The sequence below is a fragment of the Macaca thibetana genome, chromosome X (genome assembly GCF_024542745.1).
Source record: "Macaca thibetana thibetana isolate TM-01 chromosome X, ASM2454274v1, whole genome shotgun sequence".
NCBI classification, from domain to species: Eukaryota; Metazoa; Chordata; class Mammalia; order Primates; family Cercopithecidae; genus Macaca; species Macaca thibetana.
This window is the reverse complement of record NC_065598.1, coordinates 15,149,788-15,175,000: the sequence shown is the minus strand read 5'-3', so window position 1 is coordinate 15,175,000 and position 25,213 is coordinate 15,149,788. Positions and strand designations below refer to the sequence as shown.

At 37.5% G+C, this 25,213-nt stretch overlaps 2 protein-coding genes across 4 annotated transcripts in view; both read left to right on the top strand.

Annotated features, from left to right (window-relative positions):
• The window catches only part of PIR (pirin), a 517,051-nt gene that overhangs the window by 308,377 nt on the left and 183,461 nt on the right, over nucleotides 1-25,213 (top strand). The window lies entirely within an intron of this gene.
• The window catches only part of ACE2 (angiotensin converting enzyme 2), a 52,925-nt gene that overhangs the window by 21,092 nt on the left and 6,620 nt on the right, over nucleotides 1-25,213 (top strand). For all 3 annotated transcript variants that reach the window (XM_050777629.1, XM_050777627.1, XM_050777628.1), the window contains exons 7-16: nucleotides 546-651; nucleotides 2,841-2,938; nucleotides 11,026-11,195; nucleotides 14,418-14,644; nucleotides 16,913-17,057; nucleotides 19,250-19,348; nucleotides 20,383-20,505; nucleotides 20,911-21,083; nucleotides 22,332-22,390; nucleotides 24,847-24,947. In XM_050777629.1, coding sequence (XP_050633586.1) covers nucleotides 546-651; nucleotides 2,841-2,938; nucleotides 11,026-11,195; nucleotides 14,418-14,644; nucleotides 16,913-17,057; nucleotides 19,250-19,348; nucleotides 20,383-20,505; nucleotides 20,911-21,083; nucleotides 22,332-22,390; nucleotides 24,847-24,947 — 1,301 coding nt within the window. The remainder of the gene's footprint in view (nucleotides 1-545; nucleotides 652-2,840; nucleotides 2,939-11,025; nucleotides 11,196-14,417; nucleotides 14,645-16,912; nucleotides 17,058-19,249; nucleotides 19,349-20,382; nucleotides 20,506-20,910; nucleotides 21,084-22,331; nucleotides 22,391-24,846; nucleotides 24,948-25,213) is intronic.

The following is a 25,213-nucleotide window of genomic DNA, read 5'->3' as shown; positions in this document are numbered from 1 at the left end:
AGCAGCAATATTCTTAATAGCCCCAAACTGGAAAACTCAGCTGTCCTTCAACTAGTGAATGGATAAACAGACTGTGATATACTCAGAGTGGCCAGAGATAGGAGTGGAACTGACTACAAGAAACCTTTTGTGGTTATAGAAATGTTAAAAAACTAGATAGTGGTGATGGTTTCCCAGTAGTTTTAATTTATTGAAACTCATGGAACTACACTCTTGAAAATGGGTGAATTTTATAGTATGTAAATTATACCTCAAACTAAAACAAAGGAAGGAGGTAACGATCTTAAAAATGAATATATATTTTTTGCATCTGCTTTTATTTTGGGACCTGTGTTCTCCCAAGTATGTTTATCGACTTATGCAGTAGAGTTATCATCAATATCTAGGAAGAAGGAATACTTTTAAATTTTCCAGAAATTTGAGAGAAGAAGAATTATAATTTGGTGAAATTCTACTTGTTTAAAGAATCTCCTATTTCTAGTGTTGTTGAATGGAAATTAGAATTGGTTACTCTTGGTCTTAAACTTTCTTCCTGGGCTTTTCAGATTAAACCATTATATGAACATCTTCATGCCTATGTGAGGGCAAAGTTGATGAATGCCTACCCTTCCTATATTAGTCCAACTGGATGCCTTCCTGCTCATTTGGTTGGTAAGAAGCCCATGAATTCTTCATGTACTTGGCTCTTTGTTATTTCTAACAATAAAATTGCCTTTTTGAGTGAGCCTTAACATAAAACTTTTGAAAAATTCTGTAAGTGGTAACATTGTAGAAATCACATTTTGAAAGCATTTTCTTCAACCTAAAGTCTATTTTAAACAATTCTCTATTGTATTACTTTTTTATACATAAAGAGTTATTATTTTGGCTGCAATTCAAATGATAAAGGGGTTATTTAAGATAACTAGAGAAAGAATTACAGGCTCAAATGAGAGTGGAAATGGGGAAAATAATTTTTAGTATTTAAGTTGGTTGGCTAAGCTCTTAAGGTGGAATTTGAGATTTTAGTATCATATCATCAGAGGAAAAAAGCTTGGTTGGCTGGGGGTGGTCGGGGTAACAGAAAGGTATAGCTTGGGCGAAAGCTTCCTAACTTCATTCTAGACCTCACCAATTACTTTTGCTGAAAAGTGCTTGGCTTGGAATCGCATGAGTGAAGAATGAAAGTGACCATCTTCTCCTCTCCCACCGCAGCAACTGAGGCCAAATAAAATATAAATATTTGAAAATTTCATGCCATGCATACATAGCATTTCTACTGTAGTCAGACTAAGTTGCAGGAAGCTAATCTCCTTCACAGCCAAACCTTGTGTCTGTTAGCAGGAGAGAATGCGGAGAAAGGACCTGTGGAGACTTTTAACTCTAAAGTAATGTGGAAATCCTTTCTACAAAGTCAATGGCAAGCATTATTTAGTAATTCAGTTTCTGCTTAAACCTGTCTGGTGTGATGGGATAATTTCTTCATTCCAATGCAGACTAATTTACTGCTACCTGGAACCAATGTAACACAATTCTACCTTATGTGGAACTTAAGCAACACCCCTCTGATGACTTCCGTTCATTAGTCTTATTTCCATGCTATGAGGTTACCCAGAATGTCAATTCCTATTCTACAAGATGACCTTCCAGATATTCATAAAGAACCATCATATAAGATACAGCATAGTACTTGGTGCAATACATTTTAGTGACTATTATTGTTATTGTCATGTTTACACTGTTTTCTTTTGTCAAGTTAAATATCTTATACATTATCGACCATTCCTTAAAACCTCACTTTTCTGTAATTGTTCTCATTTTGATGAACTGTACTTTGTCAATGTGCCTCCTCAATTATCATGCTCAGAGATGAACAGTTACTCCAGACGAGGTTTGACCAACATAAAGAAAGACATGGTACCATGACTACCTTTGTTCTAGACACTATACTTCTATTGATTTAGCTCAAGGTCACATTTATGCTTTAGAAGCCAGGCCATACTGTTTGTTGGCTCATTTTTGGTCTTTTAGATGTGCACTGTGCTTTAGCCTAATGCCACATATATGTTTTTATGATGGTTAAGTTTTTCTTTAAAATTTAAGCATAGGACTTCACATGTATCAGTACTAAATTTTATCTTTTAAAATATAAGTTTATAGAGTTTTTTTTTTTTCAGATGGAGTCTTGCTCTATCACCCAGGCTGGAGTGCAGTGGCTGATCTCAGCTCACCGCAACCTCTGCCTCCTGGGTTCAAGCGATTCTCCTGCCTCAGCCTCCCAAGTAGCTGGGATTACAGGCTCAAGCCTCCACGCCCAGCTAATTTTTGTATTTTTAGTAGAGACAGGGCTTTGCCATGTCTCTACTATGTTGGCCAGGCTGGTCTCAAACTCCTGATCTCAAGTGATCTGCCTGCCTCAGCTCTGCAAAGTGCTGAGATTACAGGAGTATTCTTCATGAAGTTTGTTGCCCCATTTCTTTGGCACCAGGATTCTGGTCCCGCTCTTAGATTGACTTTTTCTAGATACATCTTCTTTTTCGTGGTCTCTGGCCTTGGAATACAACTTAACATTTGTTTGAGATGTTTACAAAGTCACCAAGTTAAGTACACGAATATAGGAATAAAAGTGGAATTTAGTTACCAGTTAGTAGAAGTTCCTGAATGATGATCTTATATGACCTCTTTTGAAGCCAACATTGGGAATTACTAACAGCTTAATTTGTAATATTTTGTACCATGGGTGGTAGATTATAGAAATCTCTTTCTAATTTACAGTATCAGTGATGGTCCATGTATTTAATAAATTATGTCTACATTTCTGCTGCTTTGTCATATACTAACAGACTTTTTTTAAAAAATAGGTGATATGTGGGGTAGATTTTGGACAAATCTGTACTCTTTGACAGTTCCCTTTGGACAGAAACCAAACATAGATGTTACTGATGCAATGGTGAACCAGGTAGGAAAAAGAGCCCTTAAAAACTAAATCTAAATTCTCAACTTCATTTATTTTTATGTCATCCTTCTATTTTTATTTTTATGTGAAACCATGTAAATAAAAAATTTAAGCTAATTGAAATTTATTTCTTACATAGCTATATTTTCATGGAAAAACAGTTTACAATGGCCTCAGATACCTTGAATTGCAGGTGTAGTATTGATCTCATTGAAAGGTATTTAAAATGCAGATTACCTGAGTTTTCCGTTAAGCAGTAAGATGTAGAATTGTCAACTGGTTGGTATCACTCTTTCCAAAGTTTGTCATTGCTAAGTAACCAGCCAGTAATCTCTATGGATAGTAAAAACAAGAATATTATGAGGGGATTTTTGCATATTAAAAATTATTAGTGTTAAAAATATTACAAGAATCTTTAAAAACAATTTTAAGTAACACCTTTATTACTACTTTGGTTTAATTATTTAAATGTGCTGGGTTCCTCAAAACACAAGTAAGTACATAGCCCACAGACCCAATAAAGCAACTACACAGTCGAGACTACAAAGCAACCAGCTAACAACAGCATGACAGGAATGCTTCACCTAACAGATTGAGAGTGGCAAATTGGAGAGAAAAACAAAACCTAACCCTCTACTGTCTTTGAGACCCATCTCATGTGTAATGACTTGGGCTCAAAGTAAAGAGATGCAGAAAGATCTATCATGCAAATAGAAAACAAAAAAGAGCAGGGGTTGCTATTCTTGTATCAGATAAAACAGACTTTAAACCAACAACAGTAAAAAAGGACAAAGAGGGTCATTACATAATGATAAAGGGTTCAATTTAACAAGAAGACTTAACTATCCTAAATATATATGTACCCAACATTGGAATACCCAGATTCATAAACATAGCACTTTTAGACCTAGGAAAAGACTTAGACATCCAGAAAATAATAGTGGGGGACTTCATCACCCCACTGACAGTGTTATACAGATCACTGAGGCAGAAAACTAACAAAGAAATTCTGGAAATTCTGGACTTAAACTTAACACTTGACCAATTGAACCTAAGAGACATCTATAGAATATTCCACCCAACAACTATGGAATATACATTATTCTCATCTGTATACGAAACATACTCTAAGACTGGCAACATGCTCAGTCATAAAGCAAGTCTCAATACATTCAAAAAATTAAAATTATACCAAGCATATTCTCAGACTGCAGTAGATAAAAATAGAAATCAATACCAAGAGGAACTCTCAAAACCATGAAATAACCTGGAAACTAAACAACTTATTTCTGAATGACTTTTGAGTAAACAATGAAATTAAGGCAGATATCAAAAAATTCTTTGAAACAAATGAAAACAGAGACACAGCATACCAACAGCATATCTGGGATGTGGCAAAAGCAATGTTAAGAGGAATGTTTATAGTGCTAAATGCCTACATCAAGAACCTAGAAAGATATCAAATTAATAATCTAACACCACACTTTAAGGAACTAGGAAAACAAGAACAAACTAATTCCAAAGCTAGAAAAAAAGAGAAAACTAAAATCAGGGCAGAATTAAAGAAATTGAGACCTAAAAAATCATACAAAGGATCAACAAAATGAAAAGTCAGTTTTTTAAAAGGATAAACAAGATGGAAAGACTTCTAGCTAGATTAACAGAGAGAGAAGATCCAAATAAGCACAATCAGAAATGACAAAGGTGACATTGCAACTGATCCCACAGAAATACAAAGGATCCTCAGAGACTATTACAAACACCTCTATGCACACGAACTAGAAAATCTAGGAAAAACAGATGAATTCCTGGAAACACACAACCTCCCAAGACTGAATCAGGAAGAAATTGAAACCCTGAACAGACCAATAATTAGTTCTGATATTGAATCAATAATTTAAAAACTTACCAACTAAAAAAACAAAAAAAGCCCTAGACCAGATAGATTCACAGCTAAATTCTACCAGATGTAAAAAGAAAAGCTGGTACTAATTCTACTGAAACTATTCAAAAAAATTGAGGAGGAAGTTTTCCTCCCTAACTCTTCTATGTGACAAGTATCATCCTGATACCAAAATCTGGCAAAGACACATGGAAAAACAAACTACAGGCCAATATATTTGATGAATAGAGACACAAAAATCCTCAATAAAATACTAGCAAACTGAATCCAGCAGCACATCAAAAAGTTAATTCACCATAATCAAATAGGCTTTATTCCTGGGATGCAATGTTGGTTCAATATATGCAAATCAATAAATGTGATTCACCATATAAATAGAATTAAAAGCAAAAACCATATGATTATCTCAATAGATGCAGAAGAAGCATTTGATAAAATCTAACATCCTTTCATAATAAAAATCCTCAACAAACTAGGCATTGAAGGAACATACTTCAAAATAATAAGAGCCATCTATGACAAACCCACAGCCAACATCATACTGAATCAGCAGAAGCTAGAATCATTCCCTTTGAGAACTGGAAAAAGTCAAGGATGCCCACTTCATCACCCATATTCAACATAGTACTGGAAGTTCTAGCCAGAGCAATCATTTAAGAGAAAGAAACAAAAAGCATCCAAATAAGGAAAGAGGAAGTCAAATTAGCTCTCTTTGCTGATGATATGATTCTTTACCTAGAAAACTTTAAAGACTCCTAGATGTGATAAATGACTTCAGTAAGTGGGGGCATACAAAAATGAATGCACAGAAATCAGTAGCGTTTCTATATACCAAAAACTGAGAGCCAAATCAAGAACACAATCTCATTTACAATAGCCACAAAAATTAAAACATCTATGAATACATCTAATCGAAGAGATGAAAAATCTCTACAAAGAGAAGTACAAAAAACTGCTGAAAGAAATCATAGGTGACACAAACAAATGGAAAAACATCCCATGCTCATCGATTTGGAAGAATCAGTATCATTAAAATGGCTATACTGCTTAATGCAATCTACAGATTCAATGTTATTCTTATCAAGTTATCATTATTTTTCACAGAATTGGAAAAAGCTACTCAAAAATCCATATGGAACCAAAAAAGAGCCTGAATTGCCAAAGCAATCCTAAGCAAAAAGAACAAAGCCAGAGGCATCACATTACCTGACTTCAAACTATACTACAAGGCTACAGTAACCCAAACAACATGGTACTAGTACAAAAACAGACACATAGACCAATGGAACAGAATAGAGAACCCAGAAATAAAGCCACACACTTACAGCCATCTGATCTTTGACAAAGTCAACAAAAATAAGCAATGGGGAAAGGACTCCCTATTCAATAAATGGTGCTGGGAAAACTGGCTAACCATATATGGTTATGCAGCTTCACTTTTTATTCTGCAGTGGACTTTTCCCAGGAGTATGTTATGTATGCTAAAATGTTCATTGCATTGCTTCTTACAGATTTAAAACTATTAACAAGCAAAGGCTCAGCAATACACAAATAGCAAATTATGGTGCAATTATCTGAGGAAATTTTATAAGGCAAATAGAAGTATAATTAGGTATTCTACTCAGAAATGTAGAATTTTAGTTGAATGAACAAAAATACATAATTTATAATATCATTTCATCAACAGAAGGGAACACAGATAATTTTTTTTTTTTTTTTTTTTTTTTGAGATGGAGTCTCACTCTGTCGCCCAGGCTGGAGTGCAGTGGCATGATCTCCGCTCACTGCAACCTCCGCCTCCCGAGTTCAAGTGATTCTCCTGCCTCAGCCTCCTAAATAGCTGGGACTACAGGTGCACACCACTATGCCCAGCTAATTTTTATTTTATTTTATTTTTTATTTTTAGTAGAGACGGGGTTTCACCATGTTGGCCAGGCTGGCGTCCAGCTCCTGACCTCGTGATCCACCCGCCTCAGCCTCCCAAAGTGCTGGGATTACAGGTGTGAGCCACCGCGCCTGGCCTGAGAATTTTTTAATTTAAATTTAAATTTTAAATTCAAGGAGTTCACGTGCAGGTTTGTTACAAGGGTATATTGCGTGATACTGACGTTTGGGCTTCTATTGGTCCTATCAACCAGATATGAACATAGTACTCAATAGGAAGGTTTTCAGACCTTGCTGCTCTTCTCTCCCTCCCTCCTTTTGGAGTCCCCGGTGTCTATTGTTCCCATCTTTATGTCTATATATACCCAAGGTTAGCTTATAAGTGAGAACATGTGATACTTGGTTTTCTGTTTCTGCATTAATTTACTTAGGATGACAGTCTTCAGCTGCATCCATGTTGCTGCAAAAGACATAATTTCATTATTTTTATGGCTGTATAGTATTCCATGGTATATATGTACCACATTTTATTTATTTATTTCTTTGGGTTGATTCCTTGTCTTTGCTATTGTGAATAGTGCTACAATAAACACCCGAGTGCAGGTGTCTTTTTGGTAGGACGATTTATTTTCCTTTGGATATATACACAGTAACGGGATTGCTGGGTCGAATGGTAGTTCTATTTTTAGTCCTTTGAGAAATCTCCAAACTGCTTTCCATAGTGGATGATCTAATTTACATTCTCACCAACAGTGCGTAAGTGTTCCCTTTTCTCAGCAGCCTCGCCAACATGTTATTTTTTGACTTTTTAATAGTGGCCACTCTGACTGGTGTGAGATGGTATCTCATTATGGGTTTTGATTTGCATTTCTCTGATGTTTTGAAAATATTTTCTCCCATTCTGTAGGTTGTCTGTTCACTGCATTCTGTAGGTTGTCTGTTTACTGCAATTCTGATTGTGCTTATTTGGATCTTCGCTCTTTCTCTGTTAATCTAGCTAGAGGTCTTTCCATCTTGTTTATCCTTTTAAAAAACTGAATTTTTATTTTGTTGAACCTTTGTATGATTGTTTAAGTCTCAATTTCATTAATTCTGCCCTGATTTTAGTTATCTCTTTTTTTCTAGCTTTGGAATTAGTTTGTTCTTGTTTTTCTAGTTCCTTAAAGTGTGGTATTATATTAATTTGATATCTTTCTAGGTTCTTGATGTAGGCATTTAGCACTATAAACATTCCTCTTAACATTGCTTTTGCCACATCCCAGATATGTTGTTGGTATGCTGTGTCTCTTTCCATTTGTTTCAAATTGCTGTACAGCAGTTTTTTAGATTAATTAGGTCTCACTTGTCAATTTTTGTTTCTGTTGCAATTAGTTTTGAAGACTTACAAATTCTTTGCCCATGCCAATGTCCAGAAGAGTTTTTCCTAGATTTTCTTCTGAGATTTTTATAGTTTGAGGTCTTGTATTTAGGTCTTTATTCCATCTTGAGTTAATTTTTGTATATGATGATTGGTAGGACTCTAGTTTCATTCTTCTGCATCATACTTCTATTTGCTCAGGTAAATGATTTGCCCAAAGTCACAAAGACAGTCATTGGCAACTAAGGATTGAACTCAGAACTCCTAATAATTTCAGCCTGGTTTTCTATTCATTCATTCATTGTTCATTCAACAGATGTTAACTGTATTTCCTAATCTACACTGTTTTGGTATAGGTTCATTCTACTTAAGAATGTCATACTCATCAATACCAATTGCCTGACAGTAAGTCCTTAATTTTTAAACCATCTATAGGCTCATATCCTGTTTCTTATTCCCAGGGCTGGCAAAGGAGAGAAATCAGACTTGACTGTCTTTGGGATCAGAGGAAGTTTTCTGTTACTAAAAGTGATTCATAGACTAGCTGCCAATTACACAAACTTAGCTCACCTAATGTAGGCCTTATCTCCTAAGCAGGCTTGGTCAGCTCCTGAGACTTGTTACCAGAAGAGTTTTCTGGGTGGCAGATGCCTACTGCTGCCTCTTTTTAGTCCCAGAACACTGTGAAACTTTGGACTTCATACAGATCATGAAGCCAAGGCCCAACTACCCATTGGCTGCTAGGCCACATCTGGGCCTTTTTGATTCCAAAAGCCTATGCCTTCAGGTCCACCTTATAGTTTATGTCTTCCACCAAGTCTAATACAGGGCCTTTCCCCTTGAAGGAGATCAATCAACGATTGTTGGCTTGAGTAGAAAAGTTGTGTTTTTACTTGGAATATAAAAAATAAAACCAAGAAAACGTTATCAATAATCATACTCAGTCTACTGTTCACATTTTCATGTACTACCTCATTAAGTTGCTCATATATTCTACTTTTTACTTACTATTAAATTGTATTTTATAATATCAATTAAAATTCTCAGATTAAAAAATTTTATGGATACATACTAGGTATGTGGGATACATGAGATGTTTTGATACAGGCATGCAATATATAATAATCATATCATGGAGAATGGGGGCATCCACCCCCTTAAGCATTTTTCCTTTGAGTTACAAATGATCCAATTATACTCTTTTAGTTATTTTTAAATGTACAATTAAATTATTATTAACTATAGTTACCCTGTTGTGCTATCAAATAGTACACTTTATTTTGACAGGATCTCACTCTGTCACCCGGGCTGGAATGCAGTGGCACGGTCTCAGCTCACTGCAACCTCTACCTCCTGGGTTCAAGCAATTCTCCCACCTCAGCCTCCCAAGTAGGTGGGATTACAGGTGTGCCCCTCCATGCCTGGCTAATTTTTGTATTTTTAGTAGAGACAGGGTTTTGCCATGTTGGCCGGGTTGGTCTCGAACTCCTGGTGTCAAGCAATCTGCCCGCCTTGGCCTCCCAAAGTGCTGAGCCACCACACACAGCCTCATTCTTTCTATTTTTTTGTACCAATTAACCATCCCAACCTGCCCCTGCCACCTTCCCACTACTCTTTCCAGCCTCTGGTAACCATCCTTCCACTCTGTATGTCCATGAGTTCAATTCTTTTGGTTTTTTAGATCCCACAAATAAGTAAGAACATGTAATGTTTGTCTTTCTGTGCCTGGCTTATTTCACTTAATATAATGACCTTCAGTTCCATCTATGTTGTTGCAAATGACAGGATTTCATTTTTTTATGGCTGAATAGTATTCCATTGTGTATGTGTACCACATTTTCTTTATCCATTCATCTATTGATGGACACTTAGGTTGTTTCCAAATCTTGGCTATTGTGAATAGTGCAACAAACATGCAAATAGTGCAACAAACATATCTGTTCAAAATACTGATTTCCTTTCTTTTGGGTATATACTTAGCAGTGGGATTGTTGGATCATATGGTAGCTCTATTTTTACTTTTCTGAGGAACCTCCAAACTGTTTTCCATAGTGGTTGTACTAACTTACATTCCCACCAACAGTGTAGGAGGGTTCCCTTTTCTCCACACCCTCACCAGCATTTGTTATTGCCTGTCTTTTGGATCTAAACCAAAACATTTTTCATAAATATAATTTGGGTGGCTGCACATTATTCTGTTTTTCAAAGGTATCATTATTTAACCATTCTGATGGTCGTTTCAACTTTTTTCTCTATTAAAAGTAATTCTCAGTGTAATTGTTGAATCTAATTTCTGATAATTTTTTAGGTTAGTTCCTTAGAGGCAGCATTACTGAGACAAAGAAAAAAATTTCAAATGCTATCCATATGTGTTATCAAATTGCCTTTTGGAAAGGTTATGCCAGTGTATATATCCAACAGAAATAATGCTGCTATTTTAAAAATTACATTAGCAGTTTTTCCATTTTAAAATTTTATTGTAAATTGACAATTTATTATTGTCAATTTATATATTTATGGGGTACAAGGTGATTTCATGATTTATGAATACAATGAAAAATAGTTAAATAAAGCTAATTAACATATCAATTACTTAACATACTTTTTTTTGCAGTGAGAACATTTGAAATTTATTCTCTTAGCAATTTCAAAATGTACAGTGTTCTATTATTAACTATATTTACTATGCTGTGCAATAGATCTCAAAAAATAAAACCAACTTATTCATCCTGTTTGAGACTTTGTACGCTTTGACCATCATCTCCCCATTGCCCCCACCCCATAGCCTCTGTAACCACCATTCTACTCTCTGCTTCTACCAGTTCCATTGTTTTAGATTCCACGCATAAGTGAGAACAAGTGGTGTTTGTTTTTCTGTGCCTGGCTTATTTAATTTAAGAATGCAGTTGTTTTGATGCTGGAATTAATACTGTTCTCTTTTCCCAGGCCTGGAATGCACAGAGAATATTCAAGGAGGCCGAGAAGTTCTTTGTATCTGTTGGTCTTCCTAATATGACTCAAGGATTCTGGGAAAATTCCATGCTAACTGATCCAGGAAATGTTCAGAAAGTAGTCTGCCACCCCACAGCTTGGGACCTGGGGAAGGGTGACTTCAGGTAGTGGGGCTGATACTTACACAACTGATACTAAATGGGAGACAACAGAGGCAGGCTGAAGTTTAACTTGAATTCTTTCTCTGCTTTTCTGAGCACAGAAAAGATAAGTTAACTCTCCTTGAACTAAGGCTGGGAGTCCAGGAGAGCACATTTGGGTTTTCCCAGGAAAAGAGGATTGCCAGCAGGCTCTAACTTGAACCTTTGGACCATCTGCTTTCTTTGAAATATTATGCATCCATTGGCATTGTATGGTAATGGGGATGGTTGCATCCATATCAGGAAAGATTTGGTGCTAAGATTTTTGGAAGATGGACATGTGAATCACACATTGATCTTCCCCTCCATGTTTCACTCTTGTGAGTGAGACAGAATAGGTGAATAAATAAGCTTGGATCGAAGGGAGAAAGTGGTACATGTCATAAGAGAGACACAGGGCATGCCTTATGGAGAATCAGAAGAAAACTGACCACACTTGCAATAGGAGATAGGATCAGACCGTGCTTTACAAGTGGGATTTGAATTAGGTTTGGAAAGACAAGAAGGATTCAGATACACAGAGTTGGGAGGAGGACCCAAGCTGTGAGAACAGCAGGATCAAATACAGAGAGGCAGGACCTGACCTGTGTATTGAAGTCGGCAAGTTAGGCTAGAATGAGAAATAAGTTAAGGAGGGTTTGTGTAATGTGGCAGAATGAGCACAGGCTTCGGAATCCTAGGTGTGTCACTTAATGACTATGCAACCTTGGACAAGGTCTTTAACTTTCTTTGGTTTCGGTTTCCTTATTTTATAAAGTAGAATAGTAACTCCCAGGTTGCAGGCTTGTGAGAGCCTTAGGTTGGATTCCTTAGCTTGAAAAGGAGATCGTTTCACAAATGCTTCATTGAGGAGAGCTCTGAGGCAGAGGGGAATGAGGGAAGCAGGCTGGGACAAAGGAGGGAGGTAAGGAAGGATGTGATCTTTACTGGAAACTCAGCCTCAGCCTTATCCCATGAAGTTCTTTGGAGCATAACTTGAGCCACAGACTAGGCCACACCTCAAGACAAGGGCACTAGCCTTTTATGTTAGGCAGTCTTTGACTGTGGACTGCCCCAGAGTATGGGGGAGCATTTGGTCAAAGGCAGTGAAGGGAGCAGCTGTTGGCCCTTATCAGCTGTGACTCAGGCAGCTAGGAGATGGTGGATAAAATCTCGGCAGGTCCCCACCAGCATTGACTAGGATAGGGATTGGATCTACAATCCTTTTCTGTAAAGGGCCAGAGAGTAAATAGTTTAAACTTTGCAGATCGCTGTTGCAACTACTCAGCTCTGCCCTTGTGACATGAAAGCAGCCATAGACAATACACAAACAAATGGATGTGGCTGTGTGCCAAAAAAAATTTATTTATAAAAACAGATGGTTGGCCAGCAGGCCATAGTTTACTGATGCCAGTGAGGCTTAAAAATGAGAAAGTATAAGTAAGTTTTCAAGCACAGAATCTTACATACAGTAGGCAGTAAATATATAGTAGTTATTTTTATAATTATTTCAGAAGAGAATAGAGAGAAACCAAATTAGAAAAGTAGGTTGGGGTTGTGAAAAGAAAGTAGATTTACTGAGCATAAGATGAATACATAATTGAATATTTCCTTACCTTCCCCCTTTCTCTTGCAATGCGTGGATTACCATGCCCTCCCATTATCCCCTCCAGCTCACTTTTCTCCTATAAATATTGAAGCCCTCAAAATTATTTTTGGAGAAAGGCACAAACCACAGACTGTTTCTATAAATTCTGTGTTCTTTTCTTCTGGGCATGTTCTTAACCTTGGCAAAATAAACTTGTGAATTGATTGAGACCTATCTCAAATAGTTTTTGGTTTACAGGGTCATATTGGTGTATAAAAGGTGGCTGAGTCTATTCTTGAGCAATGAGGAGGCCTCACAGGATATTGGAGGGGGTGGTGACATGATCCAAGTGGTATGAAATAAATTTGGGAATCTACTGAATAATGACCCCTACACCCACCTGAATGAAAATGCTCTTGCTAAGTTAAAAAGGACCACCATCTCATTGCCAAATGCAGTTCTTATCCCATTGGGCTATAGCAGCATTAGACAAGATTTACGAGTTGTCTTTCAAATGCTTTTTTTTTTTTTTTTTTTTTACCAACTTCCACATTGTCATACTTTTCCAGATTTCCTTGAACCTCTCTGACTGTACTTTCTCCATCTCCTCTGAATAATCTTCCTCTCCCTACTCCTTAGGTACTTGGACCTTCTATAGGTTTATCTTTGGTCCTCTTTTCTTGCACTCTATCCCTGCTCCATGGCCCATCATATCTACTTCCCAACTTACATGCTAATGATTCCCAAGTTTCAATTTGCAGCCCCTTCTACTATTTCTCTATCCTGGCAATACCAAACAGCTTGCAGTGTCCTGAATGCCACGTTTCCATCCCTCTGCCCCTAAGCCTTTCTCATTGAGCACTAGGAATGTCAAGTTCTGTGCCTTCTCCCGGGCAAACTCCTGCACATTGATTAAGGTCCAAATTGCTCATTGCATCCTCAGTCATGCCCTTCTTGGTGCTTCTAGAGGACTGTGCCTATGTTCATTCATTTTTATGCTCAAGGCTGTGTGTACTGATCATTTATAGAGTACTTGCCTCAGAGTTCTTGTAGCAGAGAACTCTGCTTATCTGTCTTCCTGGTAGTCTATGAGCAAGAGAACAGGATTCAGCAGTGCCTATTGCTTTATATTGAGCAACTAGTACTGTTTCTAGGACATAAAAGGTGGGTACTCAAGATTCACTGGTGAGGCCGGGCGCGGTGGCTCAAGCCTGTAATCCCAGCACTTTGGGAGGCCGAGACGGGCGGATCACGAGGTCAGGAGATCGAGACCATCCTGGCTAAAACGGTGAAACCCCATCTCTACTAAAAAATACAAAAAACTAGCCAGGTGAGGCGGCGGGCGCCTGTAGTCCCAGCTACTCGGGAGGCTGAGGCAGGAGAATGGCCTGAACCTGGGAGGCGGAGCTTGCAGTGAGCTGAGATCCGGCCACTGCACTCCAGCCTGGGCAACAGAGCAAGACTCCGTCTCAAAAAAAAAAAAAAAAAAAAAAAAAAAGATTCACTGGTGAATAAATCTTGGAAAGATGATTCATGCTACCAAAACCCCATACAACTCCACTGTAATTGTTAAATGAAAGTCAGTGAGATTCATTTTCATCTTGTCCATTTTCATGCAGGATCATTATGTGCACAAAGGTGACAATGGACGACTTCCTGACAGCTCATCATGAGATGGGGCATATCCAATATGATATGGCATATGCTGCACAACCTTTTCTGCTAAGAAATGGAGCTAATGAAGGATTCCATGAAGCTGTTGGGGAAATCATGTCACTTTCTGCAGCCACACCTAAGCATTTAAAATCCATTGGTCTTCTGTCACCTGATTTTCAAGAAGACAATGGTATGGACATTTTCTCATGGGTTGTTTTGGAGGTTCTTTAATCTGATACGGGCAAAGGTATCTAATATCTTATGTAGGAAATATTTACTTTTTGCGGCATAAGGTATAAGGTATTTACGGGTAACTGGAAATTACTACTGGTGAAAAATGTTAAGTATATATCAGAACATGTCAACTTTCGGTTTTGTATTATTGAAAAGGGAATAAGAGAGGTAACTGAATGAATGGACTTGGGATCCTGTGAAACATCTAACAGAAGTTTGTTTTTTTTTTTCTTAAAGATGATGAAGCAGTCTCACAGAACTGAAATGGCTTGTCCAGTTAGTGTCTGCATTCTAACTAGACCCCTCTGGTTGTAGGTAAAAACTTCCCAAAACTTTAGAGTTGGAATAGATTCTAAAAACCATTCTATAGAGAAGTAAACTGAAGACAAGAGAGGGAAAGTAGCCTGAAGTCAAAATGCAATGTAGTGGCGGAACCAAAACAAGAGCCTTAATCTGAAGCCTTTTCCATAATACTATGCAAAGCAAAGTATAGCTTTAAATTTTTGAATTCTTAAAGAACAGGTGGTTTAATATCAACATTAGAAGGGATTGAAACATTTTGTTCATCCTGCTGAAGCGTGAATTTCCCCTGTAACATCCCCTTAAATCTGTGCTATCCTTCAACATTTCTGCCTGAGGCAGCCCATTTCCTTTTAGATGGCTTGGACTTGATGGAACATGTCAAATGTTCAGGAGATGGAATTTCTTCAGTGAGGATGCCATGGCTTTTGCTTCTTCCTCATAAAAGGAGGACAAATAAAGCCTAATACCTTCTTCTCTTCCATGTATTCTCTCCTCTAATTTTAGTTATTTGTGACATAAAGATCAGTTCCTCTGTCTGGAGCATTTGGTCGATGAGATCAAGGTCATGAGCTCCATCCTTGAGTAGACAATTCACTTTGCCTTGATCTCTCGTTCCAGATCCTTGGTGATCCCACAAGGGCCTGGGAGTAGGCCAGCGTAAAGCCTGTCATCATGTTTGAAATAGTTACTGTAAGCATAGTCCTAGTGGCTTACAGACCAGTAGCAGCATCCTCCCATGACGAGAGTAACAAAGGTAGCTAACAGTAACCACACCTGCTTCCTAATTTTAAAATATCATTAATTCAAGTCAATGAACAGATATTTTATTATTTTAAAATATTCCCTGACAGCAGGTAAAAATGGTTGATGACTGTTTCTTAAGATGGTATTAGATCAGTGATGAAATAATCTGTACAACAAACCCTGTGACATGAGTTTACCTATGTAACAAACCTGCACACATACCCCTGAACCTAAAATAAAAGTTTTTCTTTTTTAAAGATGGTATTAGACATGATTAAACCACTGGTTTGGAAAACTCCTGCTTTTTTTCTTGATTCTGCCCCGATTTGTGAATAATGTTAAATAAATTCCTTTATTCCTTCCATTCCTCCCTCCCTCTTTCTTTCTTTCTTCTTCCAAACATATTTATTGAGCACATACTGTGTGCAAGACATTTTTCTAGACACTAGAGACACAGTGATGTGAAAAGTAGGTAACATCCCCTGCTTACATTTCAATACATTTCCTTTGTACACTAGAGATGAACTCCACTGCCTCTTTATGTCACTGATAAAGGATAAAATGAAATAACATGATTTGTTAAAGCCTTTTAAATTCTTGGTAAGGAAGATATCCTTATATTTAAAGTACATTGTACTTTCCACCATCCAGTGGATAGTGCCCTCCTGGGGGGCTCTTTTATTTCCCCTCCCTGATTTACAGGCTTTTCACTGAATCTGTTTAGCATTTGTTTATTTAACAAAGACTCACAGAAGGCATCACATAGCAGACGTGGGACTAGGTTATACAGTCTTAAATGAGACATTAACAGTCACTGACTTCATGGAGCTTTCCAGAATAAACAGTATGACTGGGAAAGTGGATGAAATAGCTCTAATGAACTCTGATAAGAGGTATTTAAGGGAGGAAACCGAAACTAATGAAGAAAATGAGGATTAGAAGTAACTTTGGGTTTTTATTTACCCGTTCTGTTCCAGGGCTTCAACGTACTCCAAATCCCTTAGCTGAGAAAATAAATATATACATATTATTATGTATACTGTCAGTTTTTCCCATGTATCCTTATAGTAAGTATATCTTGAGGAATAATATTTTGAGGTTAGGAAAATTATCTTTAACACAAAACATCCACTGTCATCTTCATCGTAATATTTATCCATTTCCATTCTACTTTCAGAAACAGAAATAAACTTCCTGCTCAAACAAGCACTCACGATTGTTGGGACTCTGCCATTTACTTACATGTTAGAGAAGTGGAGGTGGATGGTCTTTAAAGGTGAAATTCCCAAAGACCAGTGGATGAAAAAGTGGTGGGAGATGAAGTAAGTCAATGAATATGTAATCAGTAAAATGTTTTCTAATGAGTTTGCTGTGTATTTAAAAGCATTTGACTGGCGTGTACACACACACACACACACACACACACACAGAGGCACACATTAACTAACTCCTTTTGGTATTTTTAGTTTGTTATATTTTATATTTTAGTCTCCATTTGGATGCCATCTCCTCAGATAAAATTTCCTTGGGTCAGGTGACACTACTTCATACTCTATATTCTTAAGTATTGGCTTACTCATTAAACTATGATATTATGTTGAAAGTGATCAATTTATCCATTTTACATACTCTTTTATCCAGCCTTTTAAACAAAATGGTGACCCCACATTTTAGGCAAAGCACTGGGGATACAATGCTAATAATTTCAGGTATGGTCCTCAACCTGAAAAAACATTTAGTTTATGGCAGGGTGTGGAAAATTAAACCACTGCAATGTGTAGTGTTGTGATGGAAGGGTACAGGGTCCGTTAATGTCCAGGGGAGATCCAAAGCCCAACTGGGGGTGTCAGATGAGGAGAGGCACTTAAGCCCTGAGAAAGATGTAGGTGTATAGGGGGAACACAGAGAATTCCAAGCTAGAGAGAATCTGACACATTTGGGCAACAGTGACCATTTCCATAGTTGTAGCACTACATTACTCATTGCTGTGTCACAAGTGCCTCACACTGTGCCTGTCACATGCAACTATGAAATAAATAGGTTTTTGGATGAAGGAATTTTAAGAGAAAAAGAAAAGGAAAAAAAGAAAGGAGAGAGGGAGGGAGAGAATGGAAAAAAGAAAGAAATCTATCTTCTTTTTACCATCTTAGACCCTCGTCAATTATTTCTTTCTTTGTTTTTCTTATATTTTCTTTTTGAAGTGAAGATCTCATGTGTAACAAGCAGTTCCACATGCACAGGTTTAAAACAGTACACTTCTTCTGTCAAGATTCTCTCTGTTAACATACATCTTACGTGGGAGGAAATATGCAGCACCTATAAGAACTGTTTCTAGTATTTAAATATTACTGAAGTTGTGTCTACAGTGATCCTGCAGTTTTAAAGGAAAAATGTATTCCATTTAATCAAGGTCAAATACATGATTTTGCTACCTTTTTTTCTGGCTAGATTAATCTTTTGATCCCTCTTAGCTTATTTTAAAGGCACATGGAATCAGATCCTTAGAGTGATTCATTAATGCATCAATTGTTCCTTTGTTCAATAAATATAAATGAATTCTTTCCGCAGTGACAGGCAGCATGTTTGACACTGGAATTAGAGAGAAGACCAAGACACAGCCCCACCCTCTAGGTACTCAAGTCTCTAGGGCAAGAAGTTACTATAGGTGAATAACAACAAAACGGGAGATAAATGGCAAAGGAGGCACAACTAGAGAAGGCTAAAGGAGATTGGGGGTTAATTCTGCCAGAAGGTGGATGGGATCAGGGCCAGGCTTCACAGAGGAGGGAACACTTGAGCTGGGTAGGCGTGGAGAGTAAGATTTCAATTTTATTAAATTCTCTCTGCCAGGAGTACATGAAGTGTGGTGCCTGAGAGGAATTATTAGGGCTTTCACTGTACACTTTTGGCCATGCAATGCACTTTATGAATTTTATTAAATTAGTCTTTTGAAGATATAGCTATTTTCCAAGGGTATATTCTGGCTGAATTAATTAAAACTAAGAGATAACCACATAATGAGCTTTACTCTCTGATTTTTAAAAACTTTTTATTTATTTTTTATTTTTGTAGGTGATTTTTTTTACATTGTTTCTATTTCACTCGACAACCATTTCTAATATAAATACCATTGATTGACTGGACGCGGTGGCGCTTGTAATTCCAGCATTTTGGGAGGCTGAGACGGGTGGATCACTTGAGGCCAGGAGTTCGAGACCAGCCTGGCCAACATGGTGAAACCCCGTCTCTATTAAAAATACACAAATTAGTTAGATGTGGTGGTGCACACCTATAATCCCAGCTACTTGGGAGGCTGAGATGGGAGAATCGCTTGAACATGGGAGGCGGAGGTTGCAGTGAGCCAAGATCGTGCCACTGCACTACAGCCTGGGTGACAGAGTAAGACTCTGTCTCAAAAAAAGAAAAAAAAGATTGATGAAACTGCACTAGTTATGCCCACCTGCTTGTGATGGGTGATCCACGGCTAATATATTGTTTTCTTTTCTCCCCAAAGGCGAGAGATAGTTGGGGTTGTGGAACCTGTGCCCCATGATGAAACATACTGTGACCCCGCATCTCTGTTCCATGTTTCTAATGATTACTCATTCATTCGGTAAATTACAGTTTTCTTGTTTCTGTTTAACTTCTAGGGTTTGTGGACAGCTGTGCTAATAATGACAAAAAGTAGGGATAAATGAAGTGATAATTATAATTTTTCCACCCGTAACTACCAAGCTCAATACAGATGCTCCTTGCTTTACAATGGGGTTACGTCCCAATACACTCATCATAAGCTGAGAATACCTTAAGAAGACACTGAATACGCCTAACCTATGGAACACCAAAGCATAGCCTAGTCTACCTTAAACGTGCTCAGAACACTCACATTAGCCTACTGTTGGGCAAAATCATCTAACGCAAACCTTATTTTATAATAAAGTGTTCAATATCTCATGTAATTATTTAATACTGCGCTGAAAGTGAAAACCTTTGGGTACTTACCATTAGCATACACAACTGAAAGCACTATTGTAAAGGCAAAAAATCGAAAGTCCAACCGTTGTAAGTTGGGGACTGTCTGTATAGATGATCAATTTCAATTCAATTTAAATTAACACAATTTATTGGGTTCAATTAAATTTGTGTGAGATCTTGTCCCTGTCATCAAGCAATCAATAGTATCACTGGGAGAAATAAAAAGTAGTTTTGTTTGTCTTCTTGTTACTGGCAGTTTACTGTGCATTGTAACAGAAAGAGAATTTTTAACTTGAAGTCCAAAAACATATGTTCTTCACCTAGTAACCCCAGTCCTTGAATTTGCTGGAGCTCAGTTTATTTGTAAAATGAAAATAATATTATTGACCTGTTATAAGGATGGATTCGCATCATTTATATGAAAGGGCTATTAATCTGTAAAACACAAAACAAATGTTAGCTAACATTTAACAGAGTAATATTGCCATGTTTATCAACAGATACATAAAATGCAAATAGGTTATGATGAGGGAAGAGTTCATGTCTGGAGAAAGAGATTTGATCAATATCTCTTTGGTTACTTGGGCCCCATTTTAAATATATGCTCCAATCTATAACTCTAAGACAGTAAGTAAACATAGTACTGCTTTTTTGTTTTTGTCTCTTGTGCAGATATTACACAAGGACCCTTTACCAATTCCAGTTTCAAGAAGCACTTTGTCAAGCAGCTAAACACGAAGGCCCTCTGCACAAATGTGACATCTCAAACTCTACAGAAGCTGGACAGAAATTGCTGTAAGAAATACCTCGAAATGTTGAACCTCTCCTAGTATTCAGTATTACTCATTTCCATGCCTAGGTTTGAATTTGATTTCTTTGTTCTAAAAAGAAAATTTTATGGCCTCAAAATGTCCTCATTTACAAACCAAACATTTAATTTGTGGTCACACAGGAACCTAGACCATACAACAATTGGATGGGCCACCTCTTTTCTCCCTATTATAACTACAGCCCTCTCTTTGTGGTAATTGGAAGGAAAGAGCGGTTGAGGGAGGAATATATCCATTAATATGCATTATTTTCTTATCTGCCAGAAGCAAATTTAGCCAAGTCAAAGAGAAGAAACCATAGATCATAGATGTAAATATATGTATAGCTGGAACCCCTCAAAAGGCCCTGAACCCCCTCTTTTTTGTGTAGCAATATGCTGAAGCTTGGAAAATCAGAACCCTGGACCCTAGCATTGGAAAATGTTGTAGGAGCAAAGAACATGAATGTAAGACCACTGCTCAACTACTTTGAGCCCTTGTTTACCTGGCTGAAAGACCAGAACAAGAATTCTTTTGTGGGATGGAGTACCGACTGGAGTCCGTGTGAGTACACCCAGTTGACAAGTTTCACACCCATTCCTTGTCTACTTCTTCTAGTCTCCTTTGGCCCCAGTCTCATGAGGACTTGTGACACAGCTGAGAATGTTTTCTTTCTCTATAGTACCTGCTTCTTTCTCTGCTATGGCGACAGCTGCCGTTTTATGGCAGAAAAATCACAACTGTCGAGCACCTATGTATGAGACATAGTGGAAGTAACTGTACAGACAAACACACACAGATGCATACACATACAAGAGTGTGTACTCTTTCAAGTCTGTTTTATTAACCTCATCTTTAAAATACATATTATAACTTTCTCCAACCAATTGTACTTGAATCCTGCTTTCCAAAGACAAATACTTTTTTTAAAAAACAATTTTAATGCTATTATCTCTTCTTTCTGGCAGTCACTTTCATATTTCTAAATAATTTTCTTATATTGCTATTTTGTCATTGCTCAGTTTTAAACCTTCGCTTTGGTCTACTCTTCCACTTCCATTTCTTGCTCTTCCAATAAGGCCTTATAATGATTTTTGGTAAAACAGTTATCAGTGTTTACATCACTATGCCTGAAGAGCCAAGTAATATACTATTTTGTGTCCTTTCTTATGTGGCTTGTTGTCTAAAAGTTTCTACCTGCCTAAATTTTTTGGCCTACCTAATTTGCTATCTACATTGTATTTGTTTTTCTCCCAAATATTTCAACATATCTATTCTTTTCAGTCTCATTTTTTTTCCCCTAAAGACTTCCCTCTTGGAATCTTACATCCTCCTGTCCCAACATTTGTTGTTCTCCTGGGTTGAATCCACTGCTTCCTAGATTCCATGTCTTCTTTCTTGGATTACCTCTTGTTTTTCTGGAGCACAGCCTCCAACTGACTGTCTAAGCAAGGGCACAACAGATCAACTGTTCTCCAAAGTGGTTTTAACCACACCCTGACTTCCATTCCTCTTCTTTTCAGCCCAGTATTATTTTCCCACCCTCACCTGTGCTTGAATTCCAAACCTCTTTTGGATTTTTTGGCTCTTTGTGGGTCTGTGCTCCCTCTGTGTACAAATTAGGTCATGGCTTCCTGTCCCTGAGAAAGCAGTTACCCCTCTCTCATCATTTCTCATTTTCCAAAAGTCTGTCGATACCTTTAAAAGATCCCTTTACTATCACTTTAGTGGGATCTTGGGAGGAAAAGGAAATAAGCACATGTGGGCAATCTGTCATCTGTAACCAGCAGTCTGCGATTTCTCTTTAATCAGATGCTGACCAAAGCATCAAAGTGAGGATAAGCCTAAAATCAGCTCTTGGAGATAAAGCAGTGAGTATTCTGGACCGTGAATTCATTATTTTTGAGTGCACAGTCTTCACATTAAATAGGACACAATAAACCCTTTTCAGGGTGATCTGAAAGAGGAGAGGCCGTGTGGTTCTTTTCAAAACTGTAAGTTCCAGATTCTGGCCTTTGGCTTTGGGTTTTTAAAGTAACACATTCCTTATTGGATACGCTATTCCTACTTTTTATTGCTTTGAAGGTGTTGTGAACTTCAATGAGAAAACATCTGTATCAATCCTTAAATATCAAATACCAATCCTTTCAATTGACTCTTGTCACCATTACTTTTATTCTAGGAAGATAACATGGTTATATTTTGAAAGGTAGTTTGTTTTTAGAAGCAGTACAGTTAGGTTTTTAAAATTTGTTTTGTTTTAGTCAATCATCTGTATCCTTGCTTCACTCAGGGTGTGGCCCATGGACCAGCAGCATTTGAATCACCTGGAAGCTTGTTAAAAATGCATAATTTCAAGCCTAGCCCTGGACCACTTAATCAGAATCTGCATTTTAGCAAGCCTCCAGGTGATTTGTACATACAATCAAGACTGGGAAGCTCTAATTTAGAACACGGCTTCTCAAACTTGGCTGCACAGTGGAATCACATGGGAAGTTTAAAAAATATTAATGCCTGGGTTATACACCTCCAGAGATTCTGATTTAATTGTTCTGGGGTATGGACTCAAGAGTTGGGCATCAAGAGCGTTTCAAGCTCCCCAGGTGATTCTAGTCGCAGCAAAGTTTGAGAACCACTTATTTAGAGAAATACATTTTGGGGGTAACAAAATATTTTACAGGAAATTATGTTATTTACCCCTTTATGTGAATTGTTTACTTAGCTATTGCTCTCTCCTTAACACTTGTCTCGGGTGATCCAGTCTGAGGAAGTAGCAGCTTTGATTGGGAAAGAGGAGAGGAAAGAGCAGTCTCGGGTAGATGCGGCTCAAAAGCCTGAGAGTGGGCATGACACCCTGAAGGTTTTGCAGGGTTAGAAGTCAATCTGGGACTATTGGATAAAATGGTCCAAGATGCTACAGCAAATTGTTGTCTGCATCGGATAGATCCAAAGATTGTGTTTCTACCCCCTTACCTTTCCTGAAAAGTTACACGTTGTCCAAGATTCAACAACACTTTGAGCATAATTTTCATAGATAACACATCAAACCATAAATAACTCAGGAGTAAAAAGATGAACATTCAAGAAAGAAAAAATGAAAATGGAAGTGCATTTCTTTCCAATCATTAAGAGTTCAAGTTCCTATTTCTTAATAATCATTGGGTGATTGTGGGACTATTTCTCTGTCATATTTTTATTAGCTACTTCCTTGGCTTAATAAATTTTAATTAGTCTCGGCAGATCAGGACATTTTTCAATTATCTTTTGTTCTTGACATTTATACTCATCCTCCTTCCATGCAGTGAGGGTTGGTAAATAGTGTTCAGCGGGTTTGATGCTGTAATGTTCTGAAGCCAATTCACCAAGCAACAATCTGTTTTGATGAAACGAGATCATATATTTAGTGCATATACACATCAGGGTCAGAATATCTGCTCAGTTCAAGCTATTTCATGGTGAATTCCAATCGGATCTATGGCATTATTTTGAGAACTCAGCCTTTAAAATATTTTGTATTTATAGAAATAGTAGCCAGACTGTTATTAGTGACAATATTAATAATGCTACCATTAAAGGAACTCCTCCAGACCTGGGTGAAACCAAGCTGAAGTGAATGTAACAATTCTTTTGTGAAATATAATTTTTTTAAAGGGAAAGGAGAAACATACAACTAGTGCCATTCATTGATTCCTACTGCCAGCTACTGGAGGAAAGAGTGATTGCTTTCTTTGAAGTCTTTAAAAGCTATGCAAACATAAGCTATTTGTTTAGCACTGGAAAACAAGAACAGAGTAGTTTGCTATTTACAAAGTGTTATTTTTTATTTGAACTTCAAGTTTTTCTTTTACACTTATAGATAAGTACATTTCTGAGAACTTACTGTAAAAATAGTAAAAACTGATTTTGTCCACAACGTACAGACATTTTGCTGCAAAACCCACAACTTTTGTTTGACTCCCGTGGGTAAACCTACACTCAAAGTGTTAATTTCAGTTTACATCAAACTAAAGAAAAAGGACCCGTGAACCCAATGGTTCCTAAAGCATGGTCGCCTGACCAGCAGCATTACCACCACCTGGGAGTTTGTTAGAGATGTAAATTACTGGGTTTCATCTCAGGCTTCCTGAATCAGATGCTCTAGGGTTGGACCCAGCACTCAGTGTTTTAACTAACCCTTCAGGTGATATGGATGCACACTTACGTTGACGTCACTGACGTAATAAATAGCAGGAATCTCTGGAATATTAAGAATAATTCTTGAGGAGTATCAGATTATAAATGTGTCTTATGAGTCCAGCTGAGCAGTGTCTTTCTTCTGAATTTGCAGTATGAATGGAACGACAATGAAATGTACCTGTTCCGATCATCTGTTGCATATGCCATGAGGACGTACTTTTTAGAAATCAAACATCAGACGATTCTTTTTGGGTGAGTTGATTTGCTGGGTTCTCAAGTTACTCCAACTAGGATTTCTCTTGAGTCTGAGGAGATACGCTGCCTAAACTTTTCTTCAAGTGAAATTGATAAAAATCTCCTAGTAACTTATACTTACTTGGTGTCGTGGAATTTGGGCGACTCCACGGAGGGCTGATCGTGCCTTATTTGACTTGTAGATTGCAAGAGTATTGTTCTTACTAAACAGCTGTCACTCTCTTCTCAGAATGCTGTCACACACCCTCAGCACTGAAAGAAAA